This window comes from Phallusia mammillata, chromosome 2 (assembly GCF_965637545.1).
Source record: "Phallusia mammillata chromosome 2, kaPhaMamm4.hap1.1, whole genome shotgun sequence".
Classification (NCBI taxonomy): Eukaryota; Metazoa; Chordata; class Ascidiacea; order Phlebobranchia; family Ascidiidae; genus Phallusia; species Phallusia mammillata.
In genome coordinates, this window is record NC_137253.1 from 27,812,595 (window position 1) to 27,840,067 (window position 27,473).

The window sequence follows — 27,473 nt, forward strand, 5'->3', positions numbered from 1 at the left end:
GATTGCTAAAAAATGTAAAGGCTTCTTAGGAAACGATGCGATAGGAAATATGCAAACGGAAAAAGGCTTCCTTGGAAAACCGCTGTTCTGGTTAAACCATTAATCCATCTAGTAGCTGTATGTTAATGTATTTCAGTTAGACAGTATGCAGTTAATTATTAATTCTCAAGTTTCTTTTAGAGCAGACTTGCGGTAAATTTTCCTTTTAACAATTAGGGATATGGGGTAAATATAAGGAAGCATGACATGTCTTGAGGGGTGGCAACTGATCGATTTGTTTAGGTCTAGTCAAGAGGTGCACAACTTTTTTGCTGTGACGGCCGCATCGCAGATCCTTATTTCACCAACTGCAGCCAAGATTTGCTTGTTTTTGTTTCAAAATTACTAATGTAAGGAAATAGTTATACATATACCATCTAATGGCGCCTGGAAAGGCCGGAATAATTTCTGCCCTGATGCACAGATAGTGCTGAACTGTCTGATGATCGGTCTTAACTGTTTATGACATCATCATGTACATTTTGGGGTGTGACCCTATAGCGGTGCCTGTTTTTTCGCATTGTTTGCACGTATAGGCGTACAAAAAGTCCGACGCATATGCCTACTAGAGCTGGGCTGGTAATACTCTTTCCAGCCCCCAAAAATATGTTTAGTGCTGTACGTATATTTTAATTTTCATGTTCATCGCCGTAGGTTGTGCATCCCTGGTCTAATTTATGTTGTTTAACCGCATCGTCAAGCATGAACAAGATTTATGGCAGGTTTTGCGAGATTAAATTGTAAGTAAAGACATAAGTTTAAATTTTATTAACTGCTAGCACGGAAATAAGACAAATTCAGTTGAGAACCGTCACGTCTAAGACCAGCAACCATACCAAAAAGCGGATATGGTCATACTTTTACCAGTTCATTTTTTTTCGTTACAGATATCTTTGCCAAGTAGTAAAATATACTGAGTTAACAACATGGCAGGAAGATCGGTAAAGGTGACGCAAAGGAAAAGGTATATAGGATAACACAATTAGGCAAACAACAAAATCGTGTGCACTTTTTTGGTACCTAAATCGGCCAAAGGAAATTTTAAACTATGTGAAGACCTATTAAAACGACCCTGCTAGCCTTTAAATACGTGCGAAACATTTTGTTCTATCAATTTGATTGTTAAAAACCGGCTGTTCGATTGTTTATTCAATAGCTCTTGGTTATGTCACAACGCGTCTGTGCGATTTTCGTTTTACTGCCTTTTAATATGGTGGATGCAAACTCTTTCACAAACCTATTACAGACTACATTGGAGTCGTCCTTCGGACTTCATGTTCACTCTTTTGGGATATAGCATTGGACTTGGCATATTGTGGAGATTTCCTTACCTATGTTACAGAAATGGGGGAGGTATCTTATATTTAAGAGCAGTGGCGGCTCGTGCCTAAAATTTGTGGGGGTGCTGCCCATTGTGACGCAATTTTATTGTGACGCAATAATGTACACGAGTGTAAACAGCAGACGGCATCATTTGTGTATTTTGTTTACTTGCACAGCGACGGGCTAAACACAATAACGTTCAGTCATAATGTGAAAAACAAAAACATACGTGGCACAGCTTCGAAACGAAGCGGTTGTAAATACGGTAAAACACAACAGGAATTTCAGTTCGACAACAAAAATTTTCATGTTTCATTTGAGTAAATTTAGTCACAGTCAGCGTTTTCAACATATTCTATGACACTTCACAGATTATTGTCACACAAAAAAAGCTAGCCATACAGCTTTTTATTGGTATCATAACTAACAAATTTAACAACCACATTACATTGGTTTCAGAACTTGTTCATTTAAACATCTTTCTTGAATTTTTGCGTACAGACTATTAATTGTATTTTAGTTTCTTAACTGCAATAATTGCTGCTTGCTGACAAATAGCTTGTAATTCCTTTTTTAAGTTCAAACCGCCTTCAAGCTTTAAAATTTACAACACTCCCACTTAAATTTAAACCATACTATTAAATCTTGTGCTTCCTTTTTCCAACCAAAATGAATCATGAGGTTATAGTTAGGGCATGATAATTGATAGCTTCTTCCTTAATCCCAAATGATAACTAAGAAAATGTTTTTCTATTTAGTACTAGCACTGCAAGTCTTTTGGATATATTGGGGTTCCTCAGCAAAACTGGCATCTTTGTCAGTGTTAAAAAGAACTGTTTTGCCTTTGAAGGAATCATGGAAACAGCAAAAAAGGATTTTTCATCCTAGTAGTTTAACTTGTCAAAACATCATCTCTAGATTAATTATTTTCAAAGTAATCATGAACATCAGATCTACAGAAACATTTTGAGTAGCTAGCTGTTCTTTGTCAACAATAGGATGTGCTTGGTGTCACTACTATCTTGTCTGTAGAATAATCATTCTTAAGCAACACTTCCTGTGAAGCAATTTAGCAGCTACTGTTTAGACAAACAGTACATGTCCATTATATCAATACACATGATTGCACTTGGTTGCAAATACTGTCCATATGGTGTGTTAAGAAATCCACACTTTAAATTGTCTTCACTCTTTTTTGTCTTCATTTCAAAATTCCTGTTGCTTGCAGTTGTTAGTTCTACATTTGATATTGCCTGAATTTCAGTAAGGCATTTAACTTCACAGTCACAAATTTAATTATTGTTTGGTAGCATTAGGAACTAAAACTAAGTATTTCTTGTTGTTGCTTATTCCTGCATGACATTGGAGTAGCAGATGTTTTGTCCCATACTTTCATAACTCTTTTAAATTCAGTTATTTATTATAAAGGTTAATTGTGACTTTTGAAGGTGTTAGATGACCTTTTTTTTCTTTTTCAAGTGTTAGATACACTTATTTAATTCAATGATAACTGTAAAAACTGAAACCCACTTACAGTCATCTTAAAAAGTCACGGCTAACAGTCAAACAACAAATTTAATGATAGCAAAGTAATTCTTTAACTGCACTTACTGTCGAACTTAAAAACACAGTACACGGGTTTGGCTTTGGAGCTCACTGATGCGAAGCAGACAACACAACTAGCGCTACGTCACGCGAGGGGCTGCGCGAGCCACAGCCCCCTCTCGCCTATTTCGCCCGGCATGTAGCTTTTCCAAGTGCGCATGCGCACAACTGAAAACGTCATGAAACGTCACGAAACTGGAGCTGCAGCTCCGCCATAGATAACATATTATTATTTTTTCAAAATTTTTTTTAAAATAATACAAAATTTTTATTAATTTTATTTTAATAAAATGCCGATTAATGCCATAAAAGTTATTCTTAGTATACACTGATCAAACATAAAAACTATATGTAAAGATTGTTTTGTATAACAACTTGGAATAGGAATGTCAAGTAAAAATACTGGGGGTGCTGCAGCTCCGCAGCCCCCTCGCACGAGCCGCCCCTGTTTAAGAGATAAAAACGTATATTTTAGGCTCAAATAATGACTGTCTATCTAGCTGCAGCGCGTTTAACTCTCATTGTACATCCACTTTTATGCGCTCCATAACGTTCCGGCGTTGCACAAATATTTCCGGCTTAGTGATTGCAATATGTCAACTTTCATCAAGCGAAATATACCCATAAACTCAATTCAAGTATTACTTAGGTGCGTTTCTGGTGCCTTTCCTTCTATCTTGTATTGTAATATCAATTCCACTCTATACTTTTGAAATTGGTTTGGGTCAATTTACTCAGAGAGGCAGATTGAGTGCTTGGGATCGAATACCTGTTATGAAGGTATTTTTTGCAGCAAATCTGTCCAAATTCGTAGAATCACTTGGTTTTGCCAAACTCTCATTGTGTTTAGGGCATGGGATTAGCAAGCGTTATTGTTTCAACTTGGTCAATAATTCCTTACATGCTCATCATGGGTTGGTGCGTTATGTTCCTTTTCAATTCCTTTACAATTGGAAATCTCCCATGGACAACATGTGGTAAGTCTGGCCTTGCTTATAACTGTTTTACTTAATTGGTCATTACATGAGTAATACAGTGTAAAGATTTTCTGTTATTTTACTGCAGAATTTGCAGTTCCTTAGGTCATGCAATTTGGATAGTATTAGTTTCAAATTTATTGACTGTTCATCTAATTTTCGTTTTTTTTCTTCAAACGTAGCCTGAACATATAAATAGGTACACAAAAATTGATGTAAAATGTGTTCAAAGTTATTCAAATATTATATTTTCAGACAACATATGGAACACAAATTCATGTGTGCCTATGTTTAGTGGCAACCTTACAAACGGGAACAAGTCTTTTCATTCCGTCACTATCACTTCTGGGAAATTGAATCTAACAAGTCAGCCAGATGCAAATCACATATTGCCACAAGTTGAATTTTGGAGGTAAAGCACAAACTTGATAGAAAGAGTATCACATGAGTAAAATTATATTGTAAAACCATGGCTAAGTATACTTCAGTTAGTTTGTGATACTATTTAAATGAATACTGAACTAGTAAGTCGGGCCGAGTTCAAGTTTTGGTTTCGTCAAAAAACGTGCTTGATTCGGGCTTGGCTATACACTCTGTGTAGGAGTATTTTTTGAATAAAATAACTAGCTAAGTAGCCAGTTGCTGGACCTGAACTTATGTCAAAAAGCTAGAACGCTTTGTTTAAGACCAATTATCTATTGTGTTTGTTGTATTGGTCCTTACTGAGGCTTTAACGTTCAAGCATGTCAATTAAACCTTCGGGTATAAACCGGATTCTCAAAAAAGATCCGGGTTTGGGCTTAATTAATTTCAGGCCAATGTGTTTTTACCAGACACAGGGTTCTACAAGTCTCTTCTGGTTTTGACGACGCTGGTTTAGGATTTAACTCAACAATGTTACCGTTTTTGATTTTTGCCTTTGTTTCTGTTTTTATGGTAACCATCAAAGGCGTTAAATCAAGCGGAAAGGTAAAAAAAGCAATCATAACAGCTTAAACTACCACAACAATGAAATAAGCGAAAACGAATTCCATACATCTTAGGTGGTCTATTTGACCGTAACTTTGCCCTATATAACCTTGTTTGTGCTACTTATCCGAGGAGTTACCCTGGATGGCGCATGGGATGGTATAAAAATGTTTCTTTATCCGAAAATGGAAATGTTACTGAAACCTTCGGTAAGAAAAGAGTCAACAGTTGTTTTATAAACAATATGCCAAATTGTAATGGAAGCAAATCAATAGATAAGTATTGAATTTCTATGTTGTATTAAGGTATGGATGGAAGGAATTTCCCAAGCATTTTATGTTTATGGTCTTGGATTCCCTGGATTAACAGCTTTTGGAAGTTACAACAAAAAGAGAGCGGACTTCTTTAAGTAGGCAAACAAGGTTTTGTAAGAAATAGAAAATAATTTCTCAAAAAAATTAGTTACAAATATTTTTTCAAAGCAAAGCAAATACCACCCTTGCTTATTTGTTTGCAGACAATCAGTGTTTATTATACCTTGTGGGATTGTGACATCAATAATCATGGGCTTTGTGACGTTTAGCATCCTTGGAAACCTGGCTTATACAAACAATGTGGAAATAACGTCTGTAATCAAATCAGGTTTGCTTGGTTCAAATCATTATGTGCAATATTACATGCAAGACATCCCTTTCAAACTTCGCAACAAAAAACTAATGCTTCACATAAAAAAATTAATAGCGTGTACAACGATGTGTCGAACACTGCCGAGATCTGTCTTATCGCAAACCGAAATTATCTAAATATACATGATTACATGGAGGTGTATGAAACGTAGAGCTTTAACCAACAAATTAATGGTAGAGCTACTAACACTGGAATTTGTCTAGCGCCTGGTCTGTGTTTTTCTGGTAGGTGACGCAACGGAGCATAGGCGTTTATGGTGCTGACTCAGCAATTTGGGTTTATGGTAAGAATAATTGCCTAGTCAGCACCATTACCGCCTATGCTCTGTTGTGCCACCTACCAAACCGGACGTTAGCTGAGTTCCAGTGTTAGTAGTTCTACCCAAATTAATACAAACCAACAATAAACTTGACAGTGAATATAGTGCCAGGTTTTTTTCAAATAAAACATAACCTGACCTAATCATCTCAGACAGTCTTAAAATTTTCCAATGTTTTTTAGGACCGGGCCTAGTCTTCCAAGTTATACCCTCAGCTTTAGCACAACTCCCAATCCCACAACTATGGTCTGCTCTTTTCTTTCTAACTCTTTACTTTGTGGCTATTGACTCAGCGGTGAGTTAAAGAATTTGAACTGATTCAAAATTCAAGCCTTGCATTAAAATCTTTATTGTTTTGCAGTTTGGTGAATTTGAAGCATTGTCAACAGTGGTAATTGATGCTCTACCAAAACTCGGGTCAACATATAAACGTAGAGCTCTCACCAATGGTGGAATCGCTCTGTTTTTGTTTTCAATGTGCCAGATTATGCTTACTGGTGTAAGTCTTATCACTTTTCAACAAATTTGGAAAAATTTAGTACAAACAAAACACCCAAATGAACATAATAATATGACTGGGTCCAGCCTTAAAGCGTCCATGCAGACGAGCGATCACGACATACTCATATATAAACCATGTGTAATAATTTTATGCTTGGCCTATTGAAAGCGTAATATCAAATCAGCTGGTCACCACTCATTCTCATATGGAAAGGCGCGGGCTAGAAAGGGATTCGAACCCACGACACGAGCCTTTCCGGGATTTTACTGAGCTACACAGGGTCAATTAAACACCTCATCAATTTTGCAGTTTTAATTTAACTCACATTTTTAGCCTGGAATCTACTGGTTCGAGTTGATGAATTATTACGGAGCTAATGGTATTTGCCTTATATGGATAGTCACGTGTGAATCTCTGGCTGTCGGTTGGTTGTGGGACGCCCGAAAATACCGCCATGATGTCAAAATGATGGTGGGACGAAAATTACCGAGAGTGTTTGATTACTGTTACAAGTTTGCTATTCCCGTCATAACAGTGGTAAGATAAAAATCAATTTATTCGAGTATTTAGCTTTAATCCGCGTAGGCTGCTAAAATGAATGAAATAAAGTAAAACTCGGGGGTAGAAAAATTGTTAAAAACAAGATTAAAAATTTCATTGTAAACATTACTGCCAAATAACTGGTGTATAAAGAATATAGTGCACCTGCACTAATAATGACAAGAGATTATTGAAACATCTGAACGATGTATTCTTATACACCAGTTCTTTGGCAGTAATGTTTATCATTAAATTACTTTTCAAGTCCGTGTATAGTGTTCCTAAGAATAGAAATAAAATGATATTTATACAGAAAATTTTTGATGAACCTTCTTGATAAAAAATCTATTTGTAAAGCGATTAAAAACTTGCAAACCGACCGACAATTTTTATGTCTTTCAGTTTTTTATTGAAGTTTAAAAACTCCCGTTCAATTTCAGTATAGACCTTTTAATTTGTTTGTCCCGCAGACAGTGCTGACGATGTATTGCGTCGAATGGGAACCACTGACTATTGCAGATTACGTTTACCCGATGTGGGCAAACGTCATAGGTTGGATGATGTCATTATCCTCCATATTGTGTATTCCTATAGTAGCTGTAGTGACGTTGTACAAAGAGAACGGATCCTTACTTCAGGTAAAAAGTTTGTAACCAATATCAGATCATAGCTCCCAGATTGTACGGAATCTACACACACCAAACTGGAAATGAATAAAATCTTATTTTTAAACACAAATTGTTCCAAAAAGTTGCAACACGACTTGATTCAGGCCTGATTTTACACACATCAGTATTTGTGCCGCAGTTTCACCAAAGATTTGACTTAACTTTTTTGACTAAATTTTGAGTGCAGGCCAGATTCAGGCCCGCTCACCGTAAAAATGGCTTTTGGTAAATCGGATACTAAACCCTTTTCATCTCTTATGTAACTTTAAATACATTAATTCCTCATACTAACCCCTAAAGTACGCAGAGTGTCTTAAAAATGATTACTTTCAAAATCAATATTTCGACAGAGATGGATTTCCGCGAAAACTTCCAAAATCGACTTTGCGTCTATCCATTGCCATGACAACCATGACCAAATAAGTATTTCTTCTTTGTCACCCGACGATGGTAAACTGTTGGAAGCATAATCTGTTTTTTTATTGTATTTTTCGACAATCAGGCTGCAGTCCGAGAACTGAAAATTGCCCTTTGTCGTTCACGGGTTTCGAACCCAGGATACTGCCGGGGACATAATCTGTTCCCATAAGATTTATTTAAAATTGTTAAACACCCAGAAGGCTGTCATTATCTATTAGGTGGGTATTTTCGTAATTTTTTGATCGCAGAACTGTTTATTTTTGCCCACAAAAACTTTAAATCATGTATTTTGCATTTGACACAACGATGTCATATTAGTGTGATAAAATTTGGCGATTTTATTGGTGATCTTTGTGAAACGAAACATTTCTGTTACAATGAATATTGCTTTGAATGTGTTTTGAATCTTATATAACCATTTTACAAAAAAGCAAATTTAGATTATCAAAATTACATAAAACTTAGTATACACTGTATTGAAAATCAATTTTCAAATGCCATTATTTCTCTAAAAGTCAAAATCGAAACATCAGTCAAAATGGCAGTTCAAACTTTTAGCATTAATTATACATACATCTATGTTTAGCTAGAAATGATGTTGCTGCACAGCTGTTTTGCCAGGAAATTTCAATATAATGCGGAGGAAGTAATAATAAAAGTGCATTGTATTTGTGTTGACTTTCCATGTCCTGTCCAAAAACAAATATGGAAGACACACGCAAAATTTTGCTGTGATTATAGATGTATGCAAGCTAATTAACTCTACTGATTTACTTGCCAAAAATGGGCAACGTGTTTTATTTGTGTGGTACCGTCGTATTCTTAAAGTCGTTTTATAGTATCACCTTTACTCGTATATATCATACATTATAAAACGTTTTCCCATTTACAAAAAAATAAGAGTTTATATTGAAAGTGTAAACAACGTAGGAATAAAAAGAAAAATAGCACCAGCGGTTAAGCACAAAGAAAAAGGAGTGATTGCCAAATAATAAACATACGCCAACAAACCAGTTGCTAAGTGATTGACCGCAAAAAAGGCCCTAATAGTAAAGATTACAGGAAGTCCTAAACATGTAAATGACAGGCGCAATGCAGTTAGCTTGCTACACAGTACTTGGTTTAGCAAAAAATACCAGCGATTCGTTTGTTAATGTCAGTTGTGTTTGATTTTTCTGCAATACCGGCTAAAACTTCTGCAAATACCACCGAACCTATAGTTAGTTGTCAATATACGCAAACAAACACATGTCGGTAGAGTTAGTTAGTTTGTTGCACGACTTTGACAACGGCGTTTCGGCGCAAGATAAATGCTGCAACCACTTATAGAGTATAGTTGCAATGTTTCGCTCGGTGAAAAAAGTAGCGTAGATGGCAATACTTGCTGACTCAACTAATTGTTGAGCAATTATTGTCATTTAAAAGCCGATGTTTGGTAGCGCTACCTTTGGAAATTAGCAGGCCTACTTGTGAGTTCTTGTGTTAGTAGATTTTCAGTTTGTTTTGCGCTCTGGTGCGACGTTAGTGACAAGGAAGAGGAAGTTATTTGACTCTTTTAGCGGGAAAATTCCGGGAACAGGGAAATTCTGCTTCTGCTCTGAACATACTGTCCTTTAGTTCTAGTTGGTGTGGAAGCTTTTAAGCGTGACATTAAAATAATTGTGGCTTTCTTCTGGCAAAAATGACGTATCAGTTATCACAAGGAGCAATTTCGGTAAGAAGTGTTGGCATGTTTATCTAGTTTGCAAAGCGGTTGGCACTTTCTCAGCTGTGCAACCAAGTGTATTTTAAGTTTTTGTATTTTAGCACCAGTAAGCTTAAGCCTAGAAGTTGAATGTTTTCTGGTTTCAAACTTTGTTGCCTAATAATAAAACTGGTTTTAGATTATTTCTCTTTAGATTTTAATTCACTGTTTAACCAACTTGTTAAACCTGCAGTAGATTATCACTTTGTCAGCAAGTTATCTGCTTAATCACTTTCCACATTGACTATGCAATCAGCAGGATCTGGCTTGCTTGCTAATTATGTTCTATAGTTTATATGAATAAAAACTATTTTTGTTTAAAACAGTATCAGATATCTTTAAAGTATTGTTTCAATTTTGACCATCTTTTACAGAAAATTCTTAAAGGACAAGAACCAAGAAACCCTATTTTACAATGTCTTAATACTTATGATTTGGCTGGTGGACATGTTTTGTCAACAGATATAGCACTTGTTTTGTCAGATAGCATTCACAGCTATAGAGGTAATAAGGAAGCTACTTGACTTTACACTAATGGGGCCTAAATGATGTTTTTTGCAACCAACATGGCATCAAGCCAAAAATGTTAAATGTAATGTGATAATAATGCAATATTTGTTATAATTTGTACGCTATATATATTATCCAATTCCAATGCCCTTCTTTGAGGGTTAATCAATTGTTTTAGCTTGCATGTTATCAGATAATCTCATTGATTTGGCGATAGAAGGGTGCATTAAACAGTACACCTTGTTACGACTTAAGCACTACAGGTCCACACTATATAGAGGTTCAAGGTAAGGCCAGTTTAGAAAAATTTAGTTAACAGCATACTAGAGAATAACATTTCTTTTTTCTTAGATAACTTTATGAGGTCTTCCTCTTATATTGTGCATTTTCTATAAATATAATAGACTACACATCTGGGATTTGGGATCCCTATACATTTAAACAAATTAAGTGATTAAGTGAAGTAGTATGCTTGAATTGAGCTTGAATTTGTAGGATTGTAATGTGTTATGATGTTGAGATACTTGAAACTTCAAAAAAGGCTGGTGGAAAAATCGGTAATCCTGAGCAACTTAAACACCCAGGTAGGAAAATAAAATCTTTCATTTTTCATTGCCTAAATACCAAAAAATTTTTATGTTGTATTGAATTAAACAATAGGCAATTGCTGGTGATTTAATGCACAATAGTTTAAAGATTTTTACTGATTAACAACAAAAATTCTTACTTGTAGTGTGCTAGGTAAGTTCAATTTTGATTTATTTTACTTGACAGTGTGATTTTTAGATGATTATTTTGTTTATCATTTTCTAAGTGGCCAGAAGCACACAAATTTAACAACTGGAGCAATTATGGTAAGTATTAAACTTAATTTTTTACATTAGAAACCAAGACATATTTATTTTCCATCAGATTTTAAAGATACCACTCCTCCAAAATTTCACAATTTTTTTTACATACTTTGTTGATTACTCTTATTTACCTCTGGTTAGGAATCTTTGTTGTTAATGACTGGACTGTAAAATCCTTTCCAAGTTGTAGAAATTCTTTTTAAAGGGTATCTTTGAAACAGTATTACCGTTCTGAATTATTCCCAGGAACTGGTGAGTGGAAAGCAACCATACCAGCCTATATTACAATGTCTTGGAACAAAGTCAATAACTGGATCTGGTGTGCCGAGAATGAGACTTGTTTTGTCAGATGGCGTTCACAGCTTTGCAAGTAATTTTCTTTCAGCAACTTTTTTAGTGCATTCACAGCTTTGCAAGTACTTTTTTTTTCAGCAACTTTTAAAGGGTTATTTTCCAAATTTAAGTTTTTAGTATGTTTGTTTATTTAATTACTATTTTTACTGCAATGAAGATGGGTTTTTGAATTTTGTTCCATACAAAGACGTTAAATGTTTCTAACCAACAGTTAAAAATCTTTGCCAAAATTGATTTTAGAGATTAAAAATGACATTGAAAAGTTATGCCTTCCATCATCACATATATATGTTAAATTGGTTTGGTCGACAATAAACCTTTTTTTTAAGCTGCTATGTTAGCAACACAGCTTAATGATTTGGTGCATGATGGATCTCTTCTGCAGTATGCAGTGTTTCAAGCAATACATTATCAATCATTTATCTTGACAGGAAAAAGGTATGGTTAACTTTTTCAGTTGCTCTTTGGCTGCCAGATTTTCTCAGTCACAAAAGTAATAACTTGGCTGTAAATGCTGACAAGTGATTAAAGAGCGCAGTTAGATAGGGTTTTAAAGTTTTCAGGTAATATTTGGTAACTTACAAATTGTATTCAAGACGAAATAGCCCTACCGTTATTACAGTGGTTTTCCAGAAAAACACATCATTTTAGATTTGTGTGTGTAAATGGAATTAGCAGAATTTTTATTTTGTTTAGTAGCAACTCTTAGTGCTTTGTTTGTTTCCTTTATACTGTGTAAGTAAGTTCTACTCAAAATTTCAACAATGCCCACAAAGGTGGTTTTTGTATGTGGGTAAACCTTTTGTTGAAATTATCATTATTAACCAGAGATGCTTGCTTTGGTTCAAAAAGGGTAGGCATAAAGTAAATGCAAACATATATATGTATAACAATTTAGGACATGTAATGAAGGGTTGTATTTGCAGGAGGATTTTGATTTTGCTTGATATTGACATACTAGAATTTTCTCATGAGGCTGTGGGACAAATTGGTGAACCCATTCCTTTGAGTATTTCAAATGAAGGCAAGTAAATCAACAAAAAATTGTAAATAGCAATGACACTTTGAAGTAACACAGGTTTTATTCTCCACATCCATTCCATTTTACAACATAATTTGCGAAATAATCCAGTCGTCTCCAAAGTTTAACACAGGTTCACATTACTGATGATGTAAACATTTGTGGTCCAGGTTTAATTGAATTTCCTAAAATTATTCAGAATGCAGTCTATTTTTAGTTGAGCATTTTAACTTAGATTTGTGTTTAATAACTGTTAGACATAAAGTTAAAATGCTTTCTTGGTCAAATATTTGTATTCCCCAAACCGTACTTTAGGGACCCATGGGCGATAAGGTACATTAGCACCTTACATTTTTGGACCTTACGCTATTGTTTTAAATAAAGGTTTAATATGTACATCACAGCCAGGGAATGAAAACATCAACCCAAGTGAAAAGCCAAAGACTAGTAACAAGTGTAAGTACAAGCTGCATGTGCTCTTGTAACTACATAACTTATTTATTTATGTATTTTGGATGAAAAGTTAATTTAATAGTGTAGGTGGAATTGGTAGTTTTGCTGTCCTAATCAAGCTTATAGAGCTCTTCTGGCAAATGTATTTTATTCCGACGTTTCGACGTCCTGTACAGGTCGTCTTCATCAGGGCAAATAACACTGAATGCGACTGTGCACGATTATCGTGCTTGATACTATGCCTGGCAGCAATAGCTTATTTATTGGTGTCCTAATATTCCCATATCTGTTAACATATGTGCACTTTTATGGTTTAAATTAAATTTTCTTTGAACTTGGCTAATTCATCTGCATGCACAATAAGAATACAAGCTGTTTCAAATGTGCACTTACTTTTATATCAGGTAATCAGCAAAAAATCTACATAATGCCACCACAAAACTGAGTGGGGCTGTGCAAACCAGACCACAATTCTACTGCTTCTGGCAATGTTGCATCTTAACTTTTTATGTGTTTGTTTGCAATTTCATTGTGTTTAGTTTAGACTTCGTAATACCTTTTTATTTCAATTGCAATACAGTGTGATGTTACCCAAAATAAGTTTTGCCTTCTATGTTGATTGTAAAAACGTGCCAATCGTGTCACCTTCAAGAGCAACAGATTAAATCATGAGCTGCTTCCCTCGTTTATCTGTGTAAATCTTTTTTTTATTATTTTTTACCTGATTTTTCCGTTACTGTGTTGCATTAAGTAACGTTATTACAAGTAGGCCTACCTTATTGATAGTAGCCTACGCACGTCGTTATTTTGTCCTTCGCCCGCTATACTCCTTCTTGTCGGCTGCATCAGCTGATGTTACCTGTACGTTGTTGGATGACCCTGTACTACTATTAACGTTTTCAAATACTTCAGTACATTCTCCGTGTGTGTTAGACTTTAGATTTTGTGCATGTCGTATATACTTAACTCCGTTGAAAGTTTTTGTACCAGCAGCAACAGGTAAGTTGATATCCGATGCAAATGAGTAGTGATTTTTTTATTCTTTCCCTATCGGGGTCTGCTAGAAAAACTTTAAAAATTTTCGCTATGGTAATGATCGTGTAAGATTGAATTTTATTGTTACTTTTATTCTAAAAATGTATTTAAAATCGAAAATTATCTTTGGTTTATCCGGTCTTGGCCTTTAGTGTTTTATGTGGCATACTGTACCAGTCTGGTGAGTTGACCTTAAACAATATCATGTCACCGGCTTCCAAAGTCATCAAGATCAGCAAATTAGCAAAAACACCGACTAGCTAAAAAGCAGGCGCATATATTTTATATATCGACGTGGTCATTGCATTTGTTTCAACTTTATACACTTCATGGAGTGTATGAAAGCTGTTCTCTGCTCACACAAATTTACTCCAGTTTAGAATGAACCCGATTTTTTCGTTTGAAAGCTAAACGGTTACAGTGTATTTCCTGCAGACGGAAAAATATAGATCACGTAACAGCATCATTTTACCCTATTAAGATTTTTGTTAGAAAACGAAATAATAAAGTGTTTGGTTTTTTCGCTCTGGTGCGACATTAGTGGCAGGAAAACAACGAAATAAAGTCAACTTTTGGCGGGAGTATTACACATAGAAAAACATTAGCTTCTCCCTAAAGCTGCTTGAGTCTTGAGGTTTTATGTATCTGTGGACGTGATTTGAAAATATTTTTCTGCCATAAAATGGCGTATCAACTATCACAAGGGACGCTTATGGTAAGAAGTTTTATCAGGTTTGAAATACTAAAGTAGGTAATTAGGGGGATATCTGTAAGTGCAGTTATAACTGTGTAAAAGCAAAACTAATGCAATGCAAGTCACTTTATAGTAGGCGTTCAAACTAATTGGGTTCTACCCCCTTTGACAAGGTTTATTGAATCTTATTCCTTTCCTAAATAAATAGAAAAAATAGTTTTCCAATTTATTTAACGTTGATAAAACCAATAGGAAGGAAAGATGTTCTGTAGACCAGCGTTCCGTTGTACGTAGCTTACCAGTTGCATGCATGTTTTTGTTGTGAAGATTACATTTATTTTCAAGGTGTTTATTCAATCTAAACTATAGTCAAGTGGGGTAAAAAAAATTGCCGAAGTTGGGGTAAAAAAAAACAATACCCTCACAGATCAACCAAAAACAAATTTGTAGTACTTTCTTTTTCATAAGATGTGTTTATTCTGTGCCTAAACAATAAGCGATAAACCAATCTCAGATTTTGTTTTTAGGCAATGTTCTGGTGGTTGAAACAACAGTTGTAAAATTCGTATGTTAAAAAGTCTTCAACAACCTTTAGAAACTTTCCTGCAGATTTTTTATTACAAGTTTGGTGTCAATGACCTTTTATCTTTGTTGTGTCATAACCATGGCCTATAAAACAAAAAAGACTCTACTTGGCTAGCTTCTATATTTTTTCAGATATCCTGTTGTTCGTTTTTACCCCAAACGGTTCTATAGGAATGGGGTAAAAAAAAAATATGTATTTTTTGCACCCCAAATTTTTTTTTGCCCAATATTTTTTATTTGTCACCTGGAAGTTTAGAAAATAAAAAAGTAAGCCCATTAAACATGTACTTAAACCCAAGCTGTACAAAATTGCTTTGAGGACCCACTTTTGGAGGATGTTTTTACCAAAAAGTATACCTGCATTGCTGAAAGTACAAATTTGGGTCCAGGCCTTTTTGAAAAATGCCAAAAAGTAAGGAAAAGGGGGGAATCAATTCATTTTGTGGTAATTCAATCAGTTTTGGACAGAAAATGAAACTTTATTTCAGGAAGTTTGTGGGTTACATGGCAGGCCAGCAAGTGGGTGAGCTTGGTTAAAACCTAGTTGCAAACCAATAAGAGCCTGGTAAATGAAAAAAAAATACCAAATCAAAGGCAATAAATGCAGTGCATAAAAGGTATAAAGCCATGGAAAGTCTTAGCACTAATTTGAAAGTGTTTAATTAGTTTACAAACAGTTTGCTAACTGCTGTAAGTTTGGTTTGCAAAATTTCGAAAACAAAGAAATTTATGTGCTTTGTGTTTTTTGGCTTATGAATTGTAACAAATGTATTAATGAAATTTCTGTCTTATCTTTGACTTTAAGATGGTTCATTAAGTTCATATAATTCAATTAAAGTTCCAACTGCCACCCAATTTTTTTTAAATGGTCCTAATGTCCACTTGTTTTTTTTTTACCCCAACATTGTTTTTTTGTACCTTTTTCAGGTTAAAAAACAACAACAGTTTTCGTCAAATATTTTTTTTGTTTTTTATTAAAATCAAAAACTTGTCACATAACTACAAAAGTAGTCCCATCATCTTTGTTGGGAAGAAAAACTGACCTCTTGTTGCATAAACTAAAAGTTTGGCAACGAAGTTTCAAAAAATTGTTTTTTTTACCCCACTTGACTATATTTTGTTTGCAGAAAATTGTCAAGGAAGAAAAACCAAATCATCCTATTTTACAATGCCTTCGTGCAAATCGGGAATTTCTATCCAGAATTGCAAGAATAACACTTGTTTTGTCAGATGGTGTTCACAGCTTTGGAGGTAGATTAAAATCTAATGACTTTGGTTATGAGTTCAAAATAAACTTCTATTTTTTTAGCTTGTGTGTTAGCGGAGGAACAAAATGATTTGGTGATGAAAGGGCAACTCCAGCAACATACCTTGTTAAGACTAAAGGAATATCGGGTCATACTATATAAAGGTTCAAAGTAAGGGCTACTTTAGTTAGAACAGGCCAATTTAATTAATTGCTTCCCCAAGTTTACTAGTTTATCCATGCAATTAACTAGATTGTCCGATAATCACGACGCTGTATCCTTCATACAAATAATAGGCATAATTTTTAGGATCCATGACCACTATGCAAATTAAAAATTGAGTGATTAACTGGATTTACATGTATTGGGGTAACAATATGTAATCAGTATAAAATGTAGTACGCGGTTGGGCTTTTATTGCAGGTTTGTAATTTGTGATGATGTTGAGCTACTTGCAACTGCAGAGGAGACTGGTGGAAGAATTGGTAATCCTGCACGACTTAAACAACCTGGTAAGCATGTAAATATGCTAATGCCTTTTTTGCCTTACATTAAAAAAAAGTTTAGGAATTTTATTTTCCAAATATAAATATGATTTTTATGTAACATGCATGTGTGATTTTTAGATAGTTACTGTGCTTTTCATTTCTTGACTGGCAATGAGGAGCATACAAAATTAACAGGCGGAGCAGTTATGGTAAGTTGTTTTAAACCTAAATGTTACATACAAACTAACATTCTTTAACCAGTTTGGCAGCGTTTTTTATCCTTGCCAGTTAGTCTACATATATTTACAGTATTACTTAAATTATCTTTATTGACAAAATCTGTTACTTGGAAAATATTTTTCATTCTCTTAGATCAATGGTTTTCAAACTCTTTCAGTATTTTTTTCAAAATGGTCCCTTTGCCATTATTTCGAGGGCTCGTGGTCCTTAAGCCTAAATAGGTAGTTCAGAAAAATGAAATTTGATTGCAGGATTTTAGCTAGTTGTGCAATATTGCACTTAATAATGATCCAAAGACAGCTTCCGACATCACATACAAGACAAAAAACATTATGATTGTGTGCAAACAATTGCATTTTTGTCAGTTATTATGCAATAAAGGCTATTGTTTAGCAAACGAGACAGTTCTCAATTCTACTTTGATTTAAACTTATCCAGTGGCACAAACTGTCGCCAAATAAGCGTATAAAATTACTTTAACCATTTCACAGTCCCCCCAAAACTGCCTCACGGACCCCAAAAGGACCAAGGACCCCAGTTTCAGAACCACTGTCTTAGATGACTTTTCTGTAAAATCATTTGCAAATGGTAGATATTTTTTACAAATGTTTGTTTGAAACAATTTGGTTATATGGTTACAGGAATTGATGTGTGGAAAACAACCATACCAACCTATCCTTCAATGTTTGGGTACAACATGCATTTCTGATACAGGTGTACGGAGATATAGGCTTGTTGTATCAGATGGCATTCATAGCTTTGACAGTAAGTTTCTTTTTATTAAAGGTGTATAACTTTTCTGTGCAAAACACATTTTTAAAATTAAGTTTTTTACATTTTCATGCAGTTAATTACTATATTTCTTTTACTGCAGTTGGGTCACATTTTTGTCAGGCACAATTTGTAATTTGAACAAGAGATTTTAAGACAAAGTTGTTTTAAATGATAGTGATGGATTGATACCACACACACACACACACATGCAAAAGCATGCAGAAAAATGTGATTTCCACACAATAGCAAAAACTATATGTGTAACCTGGCGGAACTTTTTCTTGATTATGTGCTGCCCGAAGCAAACATTGGCAAAAAATTCCCCATATTCTTACAGTGTAAACCAGTCTTTGGTCACAAAAACAGAGGCAAAATATTTTGCACGAGTATCGATACCACTAAAATCATTCGATACCGAGTACCATGTTCTCGTCCTATCACTGTCAAATGCTTCCAACCAACTGTTAAACAGAAAATTGACTTTGGACTAGTGTAGCTGCAGCTCATTTAGTCCACTAATTGTGACACCAAATGTTTTTCACTCCATGACTGTTTAACGTTGCACAGTTATTTCTGAAGTGGTGATTATGGGTCCCCTTGCCTGAAGGGGACACATATTGTTTTTTTTAGTGCAACTGTGTTGCCATGTTATTTTTTTTTCAAAGCCGAAAAAAATAACTTACGTGTATATCTTTCATCATTACCTATTTTTTTAAAGCTGTCATGATAGCATCGCAGTTAAATGAAATGGTGGATGTTGGATCTCTTCAGAGATATACAGTGTTTCAAGCAATACAGTATCATTCAGCAGTGATCGAGGGAAATGTGTAAGATTAACTTTATTGCAGTAGAAATTTTTATGTGATTCTCAGTGCTTTTTTGTGTGTTTGTAATATAAATAAGATAGTGGTGGTGCCTGGTTAGGTCAGGGGTGTCAAACTCAAAGAACTTTAAGGGTCAAACACAAACTTTTTTGTGAGCTGAGGGCCTCACTATCTTAAAACATTTGTTACAGTGTAACATGACAACAAAGCAATATCATGATTAAAAAGTAAATGTTCAATAATTCCACAAATAACAAACAAATATACAGCGTAGCAGAGTAAAAGAATCAACTGTGCTTTATTGCTTTAGATGGGTTACTTCGATCATCGTATTAAAACGTTGCATATACTGAACCACTAATAAAGAATAATTGTATCATGTAAACTCAGCGGTCTGACAGGGTATTCGCCCTGGGGTTAAAATGTACTGCCAATTGCTGGGGATGGCATGCAAGAAAAAAGAAAATAAGAACCAGTGGGTTTTAATTGTTTTGTGTACATATATATGAATAATACTGTATATGACATGTAACGCAAGGTTGTATGTACAGGAGGATTGTGATTTTGCTGGATGTTGAAGAAATTGAATGGTGGATGGAGGCTGGGGCTCCAATTGGTGAACCTGTTCCTTTTGGTGTTGCTCAAAAAGGCAAGTCAATCAACAAATAGTTTAATTTCATTAAAAAAAAACTTACAGTTTCGCTGTTCACATTCATTACACTTTACTCAATGGTCCCACTTTAACACCTAGTTTGTTGTGATAAAGCAGATTAATTACTTGCAATTGCTCCATTTGTAACTAACTTGACATATTACTCTTTCTTTCAAGATTTTTGCAAGAAAACTATGATAATAATGTATTTCTATATTGTTACTGTATATACTGTCCATACCAGGTAGAGTTTCTTTCCTGGGATCCCGACAATTTTAGCACAAAATTCTATCCCGGGATTTTCTTGTTGTCCCGGGACAAAAATTGATTGCTTTTTAAGTTGCACTCTTTAACCAGGGGTGCGACACCCACAGGGTTTCCGTGAATTAAAGGATTCCCAAAGGTTTCATGTAACAATTTAAACAGGAATGATAAATAATTAGCCAAAGTCTGGGATAAGCCAAAGTGGGAAATTTGAGAAATCCTAATACCAGGGGTGCATAACCTGCTGTTGTACAGCCACGTGTAACATTGGAGACAAAGATTGAAATATATGTGCTTGCAGCCATGAATTGATTAAAACTTTATTTTGTCAGACATTTCAATTAAAACTTGTCTAAATAGATTTTGTAGGGATAGAATAATATATTACTTGCCCGGTAACTAAAAAACGTAGACTTTTTGTAAACCTATTGTGTGCAAACAATGCCAAATATTGATAGGAAGATTATAAACAATTACGGTGAATTGTCAAAGCGTTCTGTTTAATCTGTGGATTAGATTAGATATCAATCTTTCAGCTACCAGTAGGTGGAATATTATGAGATAAATCAAGTTTCTCTACATCGGTAACATAAATGCAATGGGAAATGGGATAGCAGCTGTTGGTAAAATAAGATTCTGTGGTTGTGTACTCCTGGGCTATACTATACAGTAGTAGCTAAAAACATTTATAGCTTATTGTTTGTAACATTGCAGCTGCAGATGTCAATAAAGGTTTACCTAGTGCATCGAAGCTAGAGAATGAAAACAGCAATCCAAGTGGGACAATAAGTAGCAGACATCAGACTAGTAAAAAGTGTAAGTATGGCACTAAAATATGTTTATAACTGTCTGACTTGCTAATTTATATCTTTCTGATACAAAGTTATATACAGACGAATCCGGTTAATTGCATACCGGTTAATCGCATAATCCGTTTAATTGCATCACAATTAAAAATCCCAAACCGTCGCCCATCGTTTGTTAAGAAAATCGTTTATCGCATAAACCGGATATTCGCATCGATTTTCAACGAAATGTGCGATTAACCGGATTGATGATCTCTATGTGAAAGTCGAGCAGACCGAGTTTTTCGAATACAAAACGACGATATGATGGTAAAATCCTCCGGAGGTAATGTACGCGAAAAAAACGTAGATGCATGTTTGCATTCTACACCAAATAACGCAACTAATTTCCAACGTTGAAAATGACACTCTCAACCATAAAATATTTTAGAAAAGTTATTAGGAGATTAAATCGGCGTTCAGTGTACCGCTGTACGATAACAAGGAGTCGTTATCTCAAAGCCGTGCACATTGATCCTTTTTTATCGGCTTATCTAATCGCCAATAGTGATATAACAAGCGTTTAAATAAAGAGTTTAAAATGTTAAAATTACGAAACTGGTGTTCCGGCAAAGACGCTGATTGTAATTTCTTACTAAGTGCGTACTGCACCAAATTCGAAGTATTAAACTGTATTGAAATTTAAACAATGTTAAATATTAAACAAATGTTTAAACATGTTTTCTGTTATATTATTTATGACCCGCCAAACACGTAAATGTTAGATCGCAAGTAATCACACTATGTTGTTTAGATTCACGTAATTGGTAACGTGCCAATGATTGCCATATTTTATGTCTTCTATTCGTAACCTTGCGCAACTTATCAGGTAGAACAACGATTAAGAAAGGGATTTATTCCTCTAGTATTTGTTGCTGCTTTAAATTTTTGAAGCAACGATCACACGTTGATCACGTGACAGTCACGCTAGTCCTGCAGCTGCAGTTTTGCTGAGTAAGCTAGAAAGTAGCGCCACAATCCGAGTCTTTAAAGTTTTGCTAAAATCATTTATTCTTTTTGTCAATTGGATAACGGGTTATAATAGAAACTGATGCAGCTCGCCTTAGCGCCCTTGCGCTGTAGAATGTGCCAAAGTTGTAAGTTTGACCAGGTTTCGGTCGTGCACTTTCGGGTTTGGGCTTGCTTACAATTATGCACCTAGCACTTTGCCGCTTAACGCGTTGGTTTGAACTAGAAAACGAAATAGGTTAGAAACAACAGACCATTTTACGTGTATATTAAGCGGGACGCCTAGCACATTTATAAGGGAAACTACCCAAAACCAGACTTAAACGCCATAAACCGTCGTTATAGGGAAGTTCCCAAATTTAAATGTTGGGCCCTTTGGCTACGATGCGATGTAACATATCTTTTCAAATAAACCTGACTGCAAGAGAAAGCACAAATCAAGCGAACTGCGTGTGCGCCAATTAAGAGTGTGTGTGTGTGCGTTTCTACTGTTTCTTAAAGACATTTAGGCGATTGCACCATAGCCACGATAGTTAGGAAGCATGACGTCATGCATTGCGCTGACACTTGAGAGTACTTTTTTCAATTCTCGGCAACAAAAGAGCCGGATTATCGCATAATCCGGTTAATCGCATCAAATACCCTTGGCAAATCGATGATGCGATTAACCGGATTCGTCTGTAGTAGTGTTGGTGAAAATAATAATTTTGCTCTGTCTATGATGGAATAAGATTTGCCAATAAAATATGTTACTATACACCGACGCGATCCTGGCAACCAGCAAAAAACGGCACCAGCAACCACGCAAAGGGCTTTCCACCCCAATATCTCGCGAATCAAACAAAGCTGAACAAAAAAATTTAACACAATACTTTTGTAAGCATTCACATACCATCGATGGCATTCGTTTAAAAAAATATAAAACTACAAATATTAATACGCTTATGAATATGACTGCTTAATACTCTTTAACGCGTTTCACGGAATAAAAGCCACTGACATATTCTGTTTCTGCAGAGCATGCCGTTTTCAAAAAGCCCTAACTGGTTATTGTAATTTCGGGGCTCTGCTCCGAATATTAACTTGAAGTTCATAACTCGCGCAAAATGCCGCCGTCCCCGCTCGAAAGCAATCAATGACGCGCGACCGCTCAAAATGTCTAAAGGGGGTTCACTTTCGACCCCAATATCTCGCGAATTAAACAAAGCTGAACAGAAAAATTTGAACACAATACTTTTGTAAGCCTATTGTGTTAAAAAAATTGTGTTCAGCGTTTGTACAGTGCACCCATTGCGTGGCTGCTGGCGCCGTTTTTTGCTGGTTGCCAGGATCGCGTAGGTTTACTAAATTATCTTGGCTGCTGCTTTAAACTGTGGGTGATGTTTTATTGTATAGTTTAATAAATTAGGATAAATACATCTCTAAAAATCAAGCTGTAGCAATTGTAAATTTATGTTTATAGCAGGTAACCAGCAAAAAATCTACATAATGCCACCTCAAAACCGAGTTGAACATGACCAGACCAAAGCACATTTGTATTGTGGTGCTTCTGGCTGATTTTCATCTCAACTTTCTATAAGTTTGTGTTGAATTTTATTCTGTGCAGTATTCATATTACCCTTTTTTATTTAACTGCCATATAGTGTGAAGTTACACAGGGAAACTTAGAATTTTGCCTTTTTATATTGATCGCAAAAACTTGCCAATTGTGTCATCTTCAAGAGATTAAATCATGAGCTACTTTGTTCTTTTATCAGTGTAAATCTTTGTTTTCTTCGAAATTTGAAACTGCATTTTTTCTTATTTTTCATTACTGTGTTGCATGTGGTACTGTTTATGTATATTGCCTGTGAAAGTGAACCTTAATACAAATCAAAACGAAAAGCTTAATATTATATTGTAAATTCCAAGAGGTTCAAAGTAGGCAGAAGCTTTTTGTGTGCAGCTCAGTACATTAAATCCCGTTTTGAAGTCTGTGATATGGCCCACCTGACTAGGATTTTGGTACTTATTATCTCAATCTGTTCTTTATGGTTGTATATAGTGATAGAAGCACGACAGGTAACAAACGCCGCGAAACAAGACAAAATGTACATTTATCATTATGAAGAAATATATGCTATATGCGTCTAATTGTTTTGAATGTGTTATCTAGAGGCATTTGAAGACTTGATACATACCTTAGGCTACGCTGTGTATTGTTCTCATTAAATTACATGTGGTAAGATACTTTCGTGAGTTGGATTGAGTTTTACTTCGCTCGTGCAAGAACACAACGAGCAAGTTGAAATTAGCTGCGCAATGTTAATACGCTATGGCAGTGGTTCCCAACCTTTTTTGTCACATTCCTCCCTTCGCCCATTTTCGAAGTATTCATTCCTCCCCATAAGAAGAAAAACAAATATAACATAAAAAATTATAGCAATTTGAAATAGATGTTATAATTAGGGATGTCCATTCAGAATCCTTTACCAAATGTGAACCCGGTCCAAATTACAATGGACATAATAATGTATATACAAAAATATTCTGTAACATTTCCAATGTAATTTTTTTTGTAGTTTTTGTGAAATTCCTCCCCTGAACTCAAAAAATTCCTCCCCGGTTGGGAACCACTGCGCTATGGAGTAGCAAAATAGTAAATGTCACAATTAGTGGATTAAAAGCAAAAGGTCGGGAACTTCTGATCTTAAGCACATCCCTTTTTGCGTGCTGAATACGTACACAATATTTTTACGGCGTTTTTTCTCACTCAACCACAGTATATGCTTGTCCGAATCGGAACATTTTTAGTGCAGTTGCTTTTCTCCATTAGGCTACATCCAGGCACAATATTGAGAATTACAATAACAATGTTAAATTAACGGGTTGCTATGTTAGGTAATAAATTTCGCCTATGAAATCAATTCGTCTTTAGCAAGATCTCACGTCCAACAGCGCTATAAAGGCTAACTACCACGGATACATGAGATATATGAGCTGTTACTTTTCGCGAACTCTTGTTTCCCGGAAAGCCATTGTTCGTTACTTAATCAATTTTGTATCCCGCTGTTGTTTGTCATTTACTTCGAGCTCTTTAATCGATTTTCGTTTTATTGCTCTGGATTCTTGGGTAGGTCTGCTGGTTCTTTTCCTTTTTATTATCATTAGCCTTTAGAACGTCCAGAATAATTTCATTCGCCGCCTTAAATATACTAAATTTACAACAATTACCTCATGCAAGTAAATATGATCATGTAGTTGTAGCCCAGCAATGACAAACGTTGTAGGCTACGTGTGTTAGAAATAATGGTTTTTCCGCGTAACCTGCACTACAAGAGACATAACAAAACAACCTCAAAAACATACAGTTTAAATCATTCACTTACATACCGCACGTCCAGGGTGTATGTGAGCGCCTTAAACGAATCTTGAATGATGCATGGGTAAAAGTGTCAATAAAGCCTCTAAAAACAATTAGGCGCATGGGCGCCGGCACGTAGGGGCAAGAGGGGGCACCCCCCTGGAATTTCAAAGTACCCCAAAATTAAAACATTTTCTCGATAAACCTCATGACTGAAAAACGATATTGCTCTAAGAAGGAAGTTGGTATAGTCAAAGCAAATGTCTAAACAAGCGACTTTAACGACGTCTGCTTTGTTTACGGATCTGGTGTTGTATCCGTAGCCTCTGCCGTTTTTATGTTTTTTAAACGGACAAAATGGTTCATAGTTCCGTAACTGTGCGGGGATTTTTTCAATCTACTGCATATATTTTATGCCATGTGCTAGTTGACACAGTAATCTATCCCTGCAAGTGTGTTTTTGTCAAAGTTTAACCCCCCCTGGAAATATTTCTGCCGGCGCCAATGATTGGGCGTAGGCTATGTTACCAAAACCAAAAGATACTACGATACCACGTAAGCTACATTTGTCAAACCAAGTAGACTCTGAATTCGCGCCGTGTGAACACAAATTGGCAGTCGAAAGGACGTTTTACAATGTTTTAAACATGAATCCAGTTTAAGAGATTGGTATTTGAAAGTTGCCTAATTAATTCCAATTCGAAAATCTTAAATTGCAATAATGACCAAAAAACCGTTTTCCGCGATATATCACGGCCAACTTCCCCATCAACCATCGCACACGGTTCTTAAACTTTTTCATTATTTTTTCAAAACTGTCCCTTTGCCATTATCTCGAGGGCTCGCGGTCCTTTAGCCGGAATGTGTATTTCAGAAAAACGAAAGATGATTGCAGGATTTTAGCTAGTTATGCAAAATTGAGCATAACAATGATCCAAAGACAGCTTGTGACATCACAGACAAAACAAAAAAAAGCATTACGATTGTGCGCGAACAATTGTATTTTTATGGGTCCCCTTCCCTGAAGGGGACACATATTGTTTTTGTCCGTATTTTTTTTCTTTTTTTCTTTTTTTCTTTTTTCTGTCTAACGCTGATTTGTTCTAAGCGTTTGGTCAAGAAAGAGTGCTTCAAATTTACAGAGATGTTAGTTAATAATCCAAATTTGATCCTCCTGAAGTTTGACCCCGATTGACCCAGCGGTTCACCCACAGGCCCCCAAAACGTAAAATTTTTGAAACGGCTGTACTGACTAAAGTACAGCATCTTGGAGTTTCATGCTTTGTTGTTTGGTGCAATGTAAAGTTTTTTAAAGAATTTTGTATCTTTTTTTCGGATTCACCCATTTTTTACCCTTTAAACCCCGAAATAAACGGTTTTAGTTTTAAGGCAGAAATACATGCCCTATGGTGCAGAAATATTTGAAAAAGTTAACAATTGTTTAAGCAGGATATTCGTTTAGTATTTAAAATTTTGCCAGTTACCTTTACAACCCATAATATGTGTACGCTATCAGTCAGAATGTCAGATATAAGTCCCAAGGGAGGAATTCACTGCGGCAGAGCGGGAGTGCTCAGCTTGACGACTGAACAGACGTTTTACGAGACAGTCGTTTCAGTGATTAGTAATCAGCTGTTTTTTTGTGCAGCAATGCTGTGTCGTTTTATTGAGTTATCATGCTTATTTTCAGTTTTGGCGCAGGTTTTAAACCTAAGACGTAATTTGAACTCGATAAACGTACTTCGGTTTCGTTTATGTCAGGCAAAACATCGTTGATCAACATAACTATGAAATTTAATAAACTTAACTTTTTCGAACGCCGCGATAAATGGTCTTTAAATTCTCGTTGTCAGCTTGGCCGTCTCATAACCATGGGTCACTAAAGGTCAACTTGTAGGCATTACAACACCGTTACGAATTTTTCGTCATAACGTATCTTCTTTATTTTTGACAAATCAATTCAAGAATCAGTACTTAAGTGATGTATAAATTAGGCCGAAGGGTATTGTTGAACACTAAGGACTGCATGCTATTAAAAACAGTGTCAAAAGGTCATTAAACGGTCGTTTTTGCGAAACAAAGTTAAGTGAAAAACAAGTTGTTATGTATACCTCAGTAGCAAACGACTTTTTTATATAGTGTCTAATACAACAGTTAAGGCTTTCTAGGAAAATTTGTGTCTAAAAACTGAACTTGAACCACAATATCAAGGTCAAAGCAAGAGATTAAATTGAATGTATTTTCCCCGTTCTTTTTTCACCGATTTTTTGTAATTATATGACAATAATGATGCTAAAAGAATATGGAAAAGAACTTTTAAAGTTAAGTTTATGCTTTGTGAAAAATTTGTCCTTAAGAATATAAAAATAACCGCCACATAGGTTTACCGTAAATCCGCATAAACACGCGTGTGGGGACCCATTCGTTTTTGCTTGCAAAAACAATCATGTTTGTAGATAAAATTGTGTATAGTGCAGTAAATTGGTAAACATCGTATAGAATATTTAAAATGGAAGTGAATCAGAAAGCCA

The 27,473-nt window shown here is 35.4% G+C and overlaps 3 protein-coding genes across 9 annotated transcripts in view; all 3 read left to right on the forward strand.

The window, feature by feature from the left end:
- Positions 1–4: 4 nt before the first annotated feature.
- On the forward strand, positions 5–8,727 carry LOC145213782 (sodium- and chloride-dependent GABA transporter 3-like). 5 transcript variants are annotated; one of them, XM_080082175.1, is made up of 14 exons: positions 5–1,003; positions 1,286–1,392; positions 3,617–3,747; positions 3,818–3,944; positions 4,200–4,356; positions 4,778–4,913; positions 4,988–5,122; positions 5,219–5,322; positions 5,431–5,555; positions 6,102–6,214; positions 6,281–6,418; positions 6,755–6,958; positions 7,432–7,599; positions 7,980–8,727. In XM_080082175.1, exons 1-14 carry the CDS (start codon positions 966–968, stop codon positions 8,097–8,099), a joined length of 1,803 nt encoding a protein of 600 aa, XP_079938301.1. In that variant the 5' UTR covers positions 5–965; the 3' UTR covers positions 8,100–8,727. The 5 variants fall into 5 exon arrangements, with proteins under 5 accessions (XP_079938301.1, XP_079938300.1, XP_079938302.1 ...); XM_080082174.1 differs by having other exon boundaries at positions 5–389; positions 927–1,003; positions 3,617–3,944; positions 4,240–4,356; XM_080082176.1 differs by lacking the exon at positions 3,617–3,747 and having other exon boundaries at positions 4,240–4,356.
- An 825-nt stretch (positions 8,728–9,552) lies between these two features.
- The window catches only part of LOC145213781 (replication protein A 70 kDa DNA-binding subunit-like), a 42,202-nt gene continuing 24,281 nt past the window's right edge, over positions 9,553–27,473 (forward strand). The window contains exons 1-6 of one of the 2 annotated variants that reach the window (XM_080082172.1): positions 9,553–9,763; positions 10,168–10,297; positions 10,497–10,590; positions 10,799–10,887; positions 11,090–11,157; positions 11,401–11,524. In XM_080082172.1, the coding sequence (XP_079938298.1) occupies positions 9,731–9,763; positions 10,168–10,297; positions 10,497–10,590; positions 10,799–10,887; positions 11,090–11,157; positions 11,401–11,524 (538 nt within the window). In that variant the 5' untranslated portion in view covers positions 9,553–9,730. Of the gene's footprint in view, positions 9,764–10,167; positions 10,298–10,481; positions 10,591–10,798; positions 10,888–11,089; positions 11,158–11,400; positions 11,525–27,473 lie in introns of both variants that reach the window. The other variant, XM_080082171.1, reaches the window with a different exon arrangement.
- On the forward strand, positions 14,571–23,489 carry LOC145213784 (uncharacterized). 2 transcript variants are annotated; one of them, XM_080082180.1, is made up of 10 exons: positions 14,571–14,732; positions 16,424–16,547; positions 16,606–16,714; positions 16,967–17,055; positions 17,170–17,240; positions 17,913–18,036; positions 18,764–18,872; positions 19,421–19,518; positions 20,500–20,601; positions 23,065–23,489. In XM_080082180.1, the coding sequence occupies exons 1-10, from the start codon at positions 14,700–14,702 to the stop codon at positions 23,154–23,156; spliced, it is 951 nt and encodes a 316-aa protein (XP_079938306.1). In that variant the 5' UTR covers positions 14,571–14,699; the 3' UTR covers positions 23,157–23,489. The 2 variants fall into 2 exon arrangements, with proteins under 2 accessions (XP_079938306.1, XP_079938305.1); XM_080082179.1 differs by having other exon boundaries at positions 14,573–14,732; positions 23,062–23,489.

Coding starts and splice junctions, on each gene's coding strand:
- LOC145213782 (XM_080082174.1), top strand. CDS start 966: ATGGCAGGAAGATCGGTAAAGGTGACGCAAAGGAAAAG. Junction 4,914..4,987: donor GCGTTAAATCAAGCGGAAAG/GTAAAAAAAGCA, acceptor CATACATCTTAG/GTGGTCTATTTGACCGTAAC. Junction 6,959..7,431: donor CTATTCCCGTCATAACAGTG/GTAAGATAAAAA, acceptor TTTGTCCCGCAG/ACAGTGCTGACGATGTATTG.
- LOC145213784 (XM_080082179.1), top strand. CDS start 14,700: ATGGCGTATCAACTATCACAAGGGACGCTTATG. Junction 14,733..16,423: donor TATCACAAGGGACGCTTATG/GTAAGAAGTTTT, acceptor TTTTGTTTGCAG/AAAATTGTCAAGGAAGAAAA. Junction 16,548..16,605: donor TGGTGTTCACAGCTTTGGAG/GTAGATTAAAAT, acceptor CTATTTTTTTAG/CTTGTGTGTTAGCGGAGGAA.